Source organism: Hypanus sabinus, chromosome 7 (assembly GCF_030144855.1).
Source record: "Hypanus sabinus isolate sHypSab1 chromosome 7, sHypSab1.hap1, whole genome shotgun sequence".
Classification (NCBI taxonomy): Eukaryota; Metazoa; Chordata; class Chondrichthyes; order Myliobatiformes; family Dasyatidae; genus Hypanus; species Hypanus sabinus.
The window spans coordinates 111,994,067-112,006,229 of NC_082712.1; the positions used below are offsets into that span (position 1 = coordinate 111,994,067).

The 12,163-nt window shown below is 41.0% G+C and overlaps 1 protein-coding gene across 10 annotated transcripts in view; it reads right to left on the reverse strand.

Annotated features, from left to right (window-relative positions):
• Positions 1-12,163, reverse strand: part of LOC132397109 (low choriolytic enzyme-like) — a 95,933-nt gene that overhangs the window by 25,780 nt on the left and 57,990 nt on the right. For all 10 annotated transcript variants that reach the window (XM_059975415.1, XM_059975420.1, XM_059975413.1 and 7 more), the window contains 2 exons: positions 5,390-5,517; positions 4,034-4,152 (listed from right to left, as the gene is read on the reverse strand). In XM_059975415.1, the coding sequence (XP_059831398.1) occupies positions 4,034-4,152; positions 5,390-5,517 (247 nt within the window). The remainder of the gene's footprint in view (positions 1-4,033; positions 4,153-5,389; positions 5,518-12,163) is intronic.

Genomic DNA, 12,163 nt, shown 5'->3' on the forward strand with positions numbered 1-12,163 from the left:
TATAGCTGATCCCCTAGCAGGCTCAATGACAAACTGCTTTAAAAAGCTATCTCTTAGGCATTCAACAAACTCACTCTCTTGAGATCCATTACTAACCTGATTTTCCTAAAAGACCTGCATATTAAAATCTCCCATGACTACCATAACATTGCCCTTTTGTCTTGTCTTTTCTATTTCCTGTTGTAACCCGTGGTCCACCTCCCAGCCACTGTTGGGAGGCCTGTATATAACTGCCATCAATGCCCTTTTACCCTTGTAGTTTCTTAACTCAACCCATAAGGATTCAACATCTTCCAATCATATGTCACATCTAATGATTTGATGCCATTCTTTACCAGTAGAGACACACCACCCCCTCTGCCTACTTTTTTATCTCTCCGTTATAACATGTAACCTTGGACATTCAGCTCCTAACTACAACCGTCCTTCAGCCACAATTCAGTGATGGCCACACATCATATCTGGCAATCTGTAATATTACAAGAAGATCATCCATCTTGCTTCTTCTACTACGTGCATTTAGATACAGCACCTTGAGTACCGTATTTGCTATCTTTTCTGATTCTGTACCCCTAATTTGACACTCAGTCTACTGGCTGCAACCAAGTCCCAACACCTGCCTGCCCTTCCTGACAATCTGCCTGCAACTATCTTTACTTTTTTACCATCCATCCTATCCCGAATCCCTTCACTCTGTTTCCCAACCCCTGCCAAGTTAGTTTAAACCCTTCCCAACAGCTTGAACAAACCTGCCTGCAAGAATATTGGACCCCCCTCGGATTCAGGTGTAACCTATTTTGAATAGGTCATACCTCCCCCAGAAGAGATCTCAGTTATCCAAGAACCTGAAGCCCTGCCCCCTGCACCAGCTTCTCAGCCACACATTTATCTGCCAAATCATCCTGTTTCTACCCTCACTGGCAAGTGGCACAGGCAGCAATCCAGAAATTACTACCTGGGTGGTCCTGCTTCTCAGCTTTCTACCTAGTGCTCTGAAGTCTCTTTTCAGGACCTCATTGCTTTTCCTTCCTACGTCATTGATCCCTGACCCTGGCACCTGAGAAGCAACATACCATCTGGGTGTCCCATTCATGTCCACGGAATCTCCTGTATGTTCTCCTTACTATCGAGTCTCCTATCACTACCACTCCCTTCTTCTCTCTCTTCCCCTATTGCACCACGGACCCATGCTCAGCACCTGTAATCTGGTCGCCGTTGCATTCCCCCGGGAGGTTATCCCCCACAAAAGTATCCAAAGCGGTATACTTGTCTGTGAGGGGAATGGCCACAGGGTTGCTTTATTCTAATTGCCTATTTCTATTTCTCCTGAAAGTCACTCAACTACTTGCCTCCTGCAACTTTGGGGTGACTACTTCCCTGTAACTTTGATCAATTATATCTTTGTTCTCCCGTACAAACGGAAGTTCATCTAGTTGCTGCTCCAGATCCCTAACATGGTCTTCAAGGAGCTGCAGCCAGATGCACTTGACGCAGATTAGTTCATGGGGAGATTCTGGGTCTCCCAGCTCTCCAACATTTGGCACGAAGAGCACTCCACAGCAATTTAAATGGTACAGTAAGAGGGGGGAGAAAAAACACAATAAGGAAACCTTAACAAACGCTTTACACAGAGCCGACGCATCTTTTGAGTCAAAACCTGTTGCTTCTATTCTCACAACTGGCCTACTCTCAACAATGGCTGCTCTGCTTATCCCTTCTGTACTTTTATTTGGTTTGTAGAGTTCTGTTGACGCCACTGATAGGACAAGTATTAAAGTGGGTAAGTCCCCAGGGCCTGATGGAATTTACCCCAAATTATTGAAGGAGGCAAGAGAGGAGATTGCTGGGCCCTTGACACAAAGCATCTATGTGTCCTCTGTAGTCATAGGCAAACTCCAAGGACTGGCGAGTGGCTAATGTATCCCTATTTAAAAAGGGAATAAGGGAAAATCTTGGGAAAAAATCTTAGGGATAGAATATATGAGCATTTGGAAACCCATTGCCAAATTAAGGAGCGCTAACATGGCTATGTTTGTGGCAGGCTCTGCCATACCAACTTGATTGAATTTGTTGACAAGGTGACAAGCAACATTGGTGAGGGCAAAGTAGTGGATGTTGTCCACATGATTTCAGTAAGGCGTCTAACAAAGTCCCTTTTGTAAGGCTAATCCAGAAGATTAAGAAGCATGGGGTCCGCAGCGAATTGGCTGTTTGGATTCAGAACTGGCTTGCACATAGATGACACAGGGTACTGGTTGAAGGAACTTACTTGAGCTGGAGGTCTATAATTAGTGGAGTTCCACAGAGATCTATCTGTGCTGGGGCCTTTGCTATTTGTAGTGTATCTAAATGACCTGGATGAAAATGTAGAAGGGCGGGTTAGTACATTTTCGTATGATACCAAGATTGCTGGAGTTGTGGATAGTCTGGAAGAGTGGCAAAGAACAGAGCATAATATAGACTAGTTGCTGTTGTGGACTGAGAAATAGCAAGACAGATGGAGTTTAACCCAGACAAATGTGAGGTGTTGCACCTCAGTAAGGCAAATGTGAGGAGCAAGAAACTATTAACAGTATCCTTAACAGTGTTGCTGGGCAGACCTTGGGACCCAAGTTCAAAGCTCTTTGAAAGTGGTTACACAGGTTAATAAGGTGGTTATGGAATGCTTTCGTTTATTAGTCGAGGCACTGAGTTCAAAAGATAGGAGGTTATAATGCAACTTTATGAAACTCTAGTTAGTCTACATCTGGAGTATTGTACACAGTTCTGGCCCCCCTTCTATAGGAATGATGTTGTGGCTTTGGAGAGGGTGCAGAAGAGGTTCACCAGAATACCTCTGGTTTAGAGGGCATGTGCTATCATGAGAGGTTTGGTAAACTTGGATTGTTTTCTCTGCAGCATCAGAGGCTGAGGGGAACCCTGATAGAGGTTTGTAAGATTATGAGAGGCGTAGAGTGGACAGAAAGCATCTATTTCCCAGGGTTGAAATGTCTAATACCAGAGGGCATGCATTGAGGGTGAGAAGGGAAAAGTTTAAGGGGGATGTGAAGGCTAAGATTTTTTTACTCAGAGTCGTGGATGCCTAGTATACGCTGCCTGGTTTCATGGTTGAAACGCTTGGATAGACACATGGATGTAAGGAAGATGAAGGGAAATGGGCATGGTGTAGGTAGGAGGGATTAGAGTTTTGGTTTCTTGATTTGCTTTTTAGCTGGCTCAGCACAATATTATGGGCCAAATAGCCTGTTCCTATCCTCTACGTTCATACTTGAATATATTCATCAGGATCAATAAGAGTCTGACCTGCAATGTTGTGAGTAGCATAACTGTGAATGACATGTTCAGACATATTCAATATCATTTAAAAGCTCAGAAATAAAAATATTTCAAATGACTTGCAAAATAGATTTAAATATCTGCATGCATCTTTAAATGCCTTTACAAATTTGAATTAACAATCCATTGTTAGTTTAAAGAAGGTATACTTTTTACATCCATCTCACCATTTCCCAAAGGTCTTAGTCATTCCCATCCATTCAAACCAAAACATCAGATTTGCTTCCTGATGCCTTGCACTTATTTATGCAAATTTGGCTGGCAGATTTAAAGTTTTGACTCATACATCAAGTTTCATTAGATCAAAATCATAATGCAGTCACCTACCCACAGTGACCACCTGACACATGACACCAACAGTAGGATTCCTACAGATGTGCAGAATATCATGATTTCTGACAGTATTTTTCTGCAAAATCCTAGCTATTAAATCTTAATGTACTTTGTGTTGGTACCATTATATAATGATTAGAGACTTGCTGTACAACGTATGCTGATAAGATGGGCAGCTAAATTACTAAAAACTGTTTAAATTAGGAAAATGACATTTGGTTGTTTTCTGTGCCTAAAAATATAATTCATTGATAAAAAATTAAAATGCCTTTCATGGGAATGTAAATTTCTTTAGCCTCTCCATTTCCTGAAGATGACTTATGTTGTTATTTTTGTTTATATTTCTTATGCAGTTACCACACACCTTATGATGCCAGGGTGCCCGGATCATCCACTTGCAGTTGGCATGGTCAGGATAAAAGTTTGGGAAACTTGGAGAAGTGAAATATCTATAATTTTCAGTAAGTAGATTTCCACATATTTCTGAAAAAATAATTAAAACATAAACATAGCTACAAATATAAAACAAAATATGTTTATGTACTACATAAGAGAACGTTATTCTGTTAAAGTACTTTATCTGTACCATTTATACGAATCGGTATACTCAAATGAGAATGTTTGATTACTTATTTATATTCTGTGTATAGAAAGGCACCTAATGAGTCAATGTTTCTAATTCTGGATGAAGTTAAACAAATAGCTAGGTTACCAATGAAATTTTTTTTTTTTTTTTTACGAACTATTAAAATGATATTTGCCTACTGTGTGCAGCTCATTTTTATATGGATCCAGTGATGGGGGTGGGGGAGTGAAATAGCAAATAGTTGTTTAAAACTAGAAAATGCAGAAGGCAATAATATAATCCAAATGACTTTGTTAAGCTGTGTTCAAATTCAAGTTTATTGATTTCATAAACATGTATATATACACATGCACACGATTAGCTTTTTGTAGCAACAGCACAATACAGAACAAAGTAAAAACACAACAAATTAGCATAAATGATATCCAACTTACAACAAAATATACAATGACTGAGGGGAGAAGAGAGCGAGAGTGAGAGATAGAGTGCGCGAGAGTGAGATATCGATCCCAGGTAGTGTTAAGGTTTGTCAGGTGGATTCAAGAACCTGATGTGAAGAAACTGTTAAATGAAATGGTGTCCCAACAAAACATTAAGTTCACATGAAGTTTCAACCATAGAAGTGTAACAGCAAAGCAGGAATCCATTTAATGCATAAGTTATACCACAACTCTTTAATACAATAATATTTTCAGTCTCATTCTCTTGCCTACAAGGAAAGTGCTGATCAAAAGCAGCAAAGTAATGCAGCTAGTAGAGTTGCTGCCTGAAAAAACCAGGAACCCAAATTCAATTTGGACCTTGTTTTTGTCTGTGTGAGGTTTGCATGTTCTCCCTGAGCACATATGGGTTTTCTCCAGGTACTTTGGTTTCCTCCCATATCCCAAAGACATGTAGGTTGGTAGGTAGATTGCCTCTATAAATGCCTCATCCCTAGTGTGCAGGGAGTTGATAGTGTACATAATTTATGCTTGACAGTGACTTAGTGGGCCAAAATATCCATTCTCTCACTCAAAAACATATCAGCTTCTAGAATCAGCTGGTTTCCTTATTTTAGGTTGCTGCACATGTTTGCAGTCAGCAAGTGTTAAAGAAACAAAATTTCAAAAATAACAGTTATTATTTTGTACTTACTACACTGATATAGTTTGTTTATCTTCAAAATATCTGTTTCAGAAAGTCCCATCAATTGTCCAAGATATACATTTGGATCTAGTTTTGGCACAATGGTTGGTAAACCAGGACTTCTGGAAAAAGCATACCTAAATTAAACAAAATAATTAATTCCTTTTATTTTTGAATAAAATGTTACTAAGCTCCCAAATTAGAAATAGCAACCAGTGTAGCAAAACCTGACTTAATCTTTTCATTTAATAGAGTTGACAATTCAGCAAGGATGCCTTAGAAGTAGTTTGGGTGGTGAATAATGCATTCCTTGGTTTTTGAGGAATACTGATTAAGAAGAGAATACACAACAATGATAGGCAAGAAATGAGGAGTTTGAGGTGTACTGTATATGAAATGCAAGAGAACACTTTTAGAGGGAAATCAAAAGTGCTAAAAGAAGGCTTTAGCTTGCTCTAGCATACAAGGTGAAGTAAAATCCCAAGGGCTTCTACAGATATAGTATTAAGACCAAAGTGATAGCAAGGGACAAAACTGGTTCTCTGGAAAATCAGTGTGGTTATCCATGCATGGAACCAAAATAAATTGGGGGGGGGGGGGGAGAAGAAAGAGGGTCATAATTTTGTATCTGTATTTACTTGCGAGGTGGACACAGAGCCCAGTAGACTCAATCACAAGCTGCTCTAAAAAGTTATCTCATAGGCCTTCTACAAATTCGTTTTCCTGAGACCCATCACCAACCTGATTTTCCCAATCAAAATGCATAATGAAATCCCCCATGACTATCATAAAATTGCCCTTTTTTAAACGTTACTTTCCACATTCCTTTTCTATTTTTTGTTATAAATTGTACCCCACAACCTGGCCACTGTTCAGAGGCCTGTATATTAATCCCATTAGGGTTTTTCTTTACGCTTGCAATTTCTTAATTCTTACCCACAAGGATTCTACATCTTCCAATCCTATCTATGCTGGCTGTTTCCAAGGATTCGATTCTATTTTTACCAACAGAGTCACTTCACTCTCTGCCTATCACACTGTCCTTTCAATCCTTGTATGTTAAGCTCCCAACTATGATTTTTTTCTGCCATGACTCTCTAATGCCCACAACATCATACTTGCCAACTGTTAACTACATTACAAGATTATCGAATCCTATCCCCAAAAATTCTCTCCAGTAACTTCCCTATCACTGACATGAGACTCACTGGTCTACAGTTTCCAGGATTATCCTTGTTCCTTTCCCGAATAACATTAGTTACTTGCCAGCCCCCGGGACCTCCCCTGCGGTTAGAGGTCATTAAGATATTGGTCAAGACCCCAGCAATCTTATCTCTTGCCTCTCTCACTAATCTAGGGTATATCCCATTAGCCTGGGAACACATCTTAAAGCTCTATAAGAGACCTAACACTGCCTCCTCATTTACCTTGAAATATCCTAGCATATTAATATACTCAGAAATGATCAGCCTATCCTCCCCATCCTTCTTAGTAAATATGGATGTACTCACTTAGGACCTCATCCACATTCATCGCATCCAAGCAAATGTTCCCCCCTTTATCTTTGAGTGGTCCTACCCTCTCTCCCTAGTTACCCTTTTGCTTTTCATGTATATAAAGAATATATTGGGATTCTCTTTAATCCATGAATTTTTCATCACCCCTTTTGGCTTTCCTAATTCCTTTGAGCTTTTTCTGGTTTCTTTATCATTGTCAACGGCTATGTTTGATCTAGTTTCCTAAACTTTTTTTTCCCTTTTTCTTCTTCTTCTGCATAACTTCATCGCCTTCCTCGACATCCAAAGTTCTCTTACCTTGTCACTTCTTATTCCTTCTGATTGCAACATACCTGTCCTGTACTTTGTGCAGTTAGTTGATCTTTAACCCAACTGCTGGATGACCAGAACAACAAACACAAAATGCTGGAGGAAATCAGGTGAGGCATCATGTATAGAAATAATATAAAATCAACATTTTGGACCAATATCCTTCATTAGCACTGAAAAGGGGGGAAGATGCCGGGATAAAAAAGATTGGGGGGGAAGAGAGGAGGAGGTCAAGTTAGAAGGTGAAGCCAGGTAGGTGGAGAAGGTGAAGGACTGGAGAAGAAGAAATCTGATAGAAGAGGAGAGTGGACCCTGAGAAAAGGGGAAGGAGGAGCACTGGGCAAGGTCAGAGGCAAGAGATGAGAGTGGTGAATAGAAGAAATATGAAGGAAGAAAAATGAGAGGGGGAAAAAAACTATAAATAACATCAAAGGAAGAAATTGATGTTCATGCCATTAGGTTGGAGGCCACCCAGATAGAATACAAGGTGTTGTCCCTCCACCCTCTTCGTGGCAGAAGATGCAGCATGAACCAACATGTCAAAAGGTGAATGAGGATAGGAATTAAAATGGTTGTTTACTGGGTAATTCTGCTTTTGGTAGATGGAGTGGAATACTCAAAGTGGATCCTATATTTATGTCAGGTTTCACCAATGTACAGGATGCCACATTAAGAGCATCAGATACAACAGATGACCCAACAGATTCATCTTTGAAGTGTTGCCTCACCTAGGACTACTGGGGCCCTGAATACAGGTGAGAGAAGTGGTCAATGGACAGGTGCAGCATTTCTATTGCTTGTAGGGATAAATGCCAGGAGAGAGGAGGGACAAACAGACGGAGGAAGCTCAGAATGAATAATCCCTGCAGAGGACAGGAAGGGGTAGATAAAGATGTGTTTAGTGGTAGGATCCCATAGAAGATGGTAGCTGTTGCAGAGACTGATGTGTTGGATACAGAAGCTCATGGGGTGGTAGATGAGGACAAGTTGACGAGGAACACTTTTCCTGTTAAGGTGGCAGGAAGGTGGGTGAGCACAGACATCTGGGAAATAGAAGAGGTGCGGATAAGGGCAGCATCAATACTGGAGGAAGAGAAACACCATTCTTTGAAAAAGGGGGACATCTCTGATTTCCTGGAAATGGAAGTCCCATTTTGGGAATAGATGCTGCAGAGACAAATGAACTGATAAAAGGGAGCAGCATTTTTACAGAAAACCAGATGGGAAGAGCTAGTCAAGATAGCCATGGAAACAACTAAGTTTATAAACAATGACAGTTTGTCTCCAGAAATGCAGACAGAGAGATTGAGAAAAGGGAGAGAGATGCTAGAAATGGACCAAGTGAATTTAAGGGCAGGATGGAAGCTAGAGACAAAGTTGATGAAATTAACAAGCTCAGCATGGGTGTATGAAGCAGCACCAATGCAGTTGACAATGTAGCATAGAAAGAGTTGGGGAGCATTACTATAGAAGGCTTGAAGCATTAACCCAAGGCTACCCCCTTGAGGTGGAGCAAGTTGCAGGAGCCTAAGGAGAAACTGGTGTGGGTGAGGGCTTGTTCTGCCAGATGATTAGTTGGTCACCATATGACCCATCAGTTTAAAACAACTAGTAGATGAGCAGAACTGAACAAAATATTCCAAATTAGGCCTCACTGTCTTATACAACTTGAACAATTTTTACTTGAAATACGGCCATAAAATAGACAGAATGGCAGCATTCACAATTTGCAGCATTTCTCGAAAGCCTAAATATAAACATGCATTCTACTATTGCAGCAATTTATCACTTGCAATTCACACCAACTTAGGACTTCTCACCAAATCTTACAGCTTACAGAACAGAGGTTTTTCAAAATGACGGCACAGAGAAAGGTCTGCTTTGCTGAGCTCAGCACAACACTGATAATTTTGCATATAAACCTATTCGTTTCAACTTTTTATTTAATGTCCAAGTGTCAGATTTAACAACATTATAATTGATGAGTATATTTTTTGAGCTGCTTCAACACCATGCCATCGAAAAGTACTAAAAAGGTGGCCAAGATGGACTGCACAGAGCGCTCTCCCGGGGCTGAGGAGCTCACTGCTGCTAGCTATGCTAACACGTTGGACCCTGCTTTTCGTCAAGTAATTCAGGAACTCACAGAGAACACATCCAAAATGATGGATGAGAAGCTGGGTCCACTCTAACACCAGAACCACACATTGGAGCTTAAAAATCTTGATGCAAGAACGACCGAGACCCGATTCTCCACAATAGAGACTGTAGTTGATCAAGCCCAAAGCTGCATCCATGCACTAGAAAAGCAAGTTCAAAGCCTGTCTGACTAATCAATAATCTTGAGAAGAGGTAGGAGAAAGAACATATGGATCATCGGTCTCCCTGAAGGTACAGAAGGCAGCCAACCAGCGAAGTTTTTTGAGGGCTGGCTGCCTAATTCTTTGATCTGGAAACCAAGGCTGGATGCATTAAAGTGGAAAGAGCTCATTGTAAACTGGCTCCAAAACCGAGCCCAGGCCAACGCCCTCAATCTGTCCTCATGTGGTTCCATAATTTCAGTGATAAGCAAAGAGTGATGGAGACTTCCAGATGCTGTGGGACTGATGCCGGGCTTTAGTATATGAGGGATCCAGAGTTAAGTCTTTTCAAGATTTTTCAGCAGCTGTTTTTCAGAAGTGCAAGGAATTCGACCAGGTAAAGAAGCAGCTGAGAGAATCCTGAATCCAGTACCTTATGCTATACCCAGTGGTGCTGAAAATCACCAACGATGGTACCATCAAGATATCTGATTCTTCTAACAAAGCTAAAATTTTGTGGACACGTTGGGCTAAAGAACGTATACAGTATATTGTGTAGCCCTGGTTATGGACAATTATATGCGATGGTTGCTTTACTTTACGTTCTCATTACTCAACGGCAAGATAGCTTATAGGATGGGTAATGTTTTGTTTTGATGAATAGTTTCACTATCTGCTTAAATTAAAGGTGCTGCTCCAGCCTGAAGGAGCTTAAACATGTAACAAATCGGTGGATTGATAAATTATGCCCTGTATTCACTTTTGACAATGTTAAATGCCATATTGGCAGTGGGGCAGAACATGAGGTGCTAGAAAGTTCAGATATCCCCTTTAAGTGCGGGGTTAAATCCTCTTGTTCAGCACTGTTGGCACTTCATTTTTTTTGTGTTTTTAAATTTACTTATTGCTGCTCAGCTGATCTTAAGTCTGGTTTCTTCTCCTCCGGAGTCAAATGATTGTTATAACCGGTTATGACAGATAATATATTAAAATTGTGCACTTGGAACATTAAGGGGAGTCATTCACCAATTAGGAGAAAGAAAATCCTACTAAACCTGAAAAAGTTAAGGGTGGATATAGCCTTATTGCAGGAGACACACTTAAATGACAAAGAACATCTAAAACTGCAACAGAGTGGATTTGATCATGTCTATTTTTCATCTTTCAATGGGAGATTTGTGATGGTTAAGGCTTCAATATATGGAGAGGAAGTTGGTATTCTCAATGTTTACTGCCCTCCAACTCATCCTCTCAAATTCCTAATGGATGCTTTTTCCAAACTTACAAGCTTTTCAATACAAAACATTATTGTAGGTGCAGATTTTAATTGTCTCATGGACCCATTTATGGACAGAGTGCCTAGTGGTCCCCCGATTGCTCTCCTCACAGTCCAAACAAATCATGGGCTTGTGTGGAGAACTAGGACTTGTGGCTATCTGGAGGTTGGTACATCCCTCAAACACTTCACATTTTTTTCTAATCCACTCAAGTGTACACCAGAAGATTTTTTTTCTAACCCCCAAAACACTCCTAGATTTAGTTGTATCTCTAGTATCTCCTACCCCGCTAGTAAGAAGCGACAAGCTGCGGAACAGCAGCGCCTAGTGGAAGCAAGGCTTGTGGCAGTTGAAAAGGATTATATTAATAAGCCTTCTGCAGCCAAGTTACAGAACATCACAGCCCTACTCTGTACACTAGACTCTTTACTTACACAAGCAGCCAAAAGAAAATTGACATTTGCTGAACGACGATTGTTTGAACATGGTGAAAAACCAGGTAGGTATTTGACTTATTTAACTAGATAGAAAAATGCCTCTCAGACTATTGCTTCAATTAGGGATAGGACAGGAGCCCTCACTAGTAATTCTAAAACGATTAACATGTTTTAAGGATCTTATACTAAATTGTATCAATCTGAGCAATGTAATGATGGACAATCTAGAATGGAGTCCTTTTTCAGGAATTTAGATCTCCTAGGCATCTCTTCTGAACAAGAGTCCCTCCTCAATGCTCCGTTATATCTATTCATGAGATACAGGAAGCTGTGAGACAGCTCCAAAGTGGGAAGCCCCCTGGTCCTGATGGACTTACTAATGAATTCTATAAAGAGTTCAGAGGGTTATTATTAGAGCCTTTACTAAACATTGTAGTGATGTGCTACACACAGCGCTGAAATAACGACACGCAGTCAGTAAGTCGTTTTGAGACTAGTTTATTCAAACTTCGCGGCGCTGGCATTTAATCCCCCGCGCCTGCCCTCTCCGGGCGGAAATGACATCAGAGGTGCATTACCAAAGTCTCCCCTCGTGCGCTGGCTATTTATGAGCTGGTTCGCCTGCACAGAAAGTGGGTCATCACATAACCCCCCCCCTCCAGAGCTGGCGATACACCCTCCAACATCTACAGTCTGGATCAGCCTCTGTTTGGGAGGTCTGCCTCTGCGCCGTGGTGCCTGAACCTTGACTGGCTGCACCAAGTCCACATGGGCTGGTTTGAGTTGGTCCACCATGAAAACCTTCTCTCTCTCCCCAATTTCCAGAACGTTGTTGTTGATCACCTTGAATGGTCCCTCGTATGGCTGCTGTAGCGGTGCCCGGTGTTCGCCCCTTCGTACAAACGCAAACTTACAGTTCTGCAGTCTTTGGGTAGATGGATCG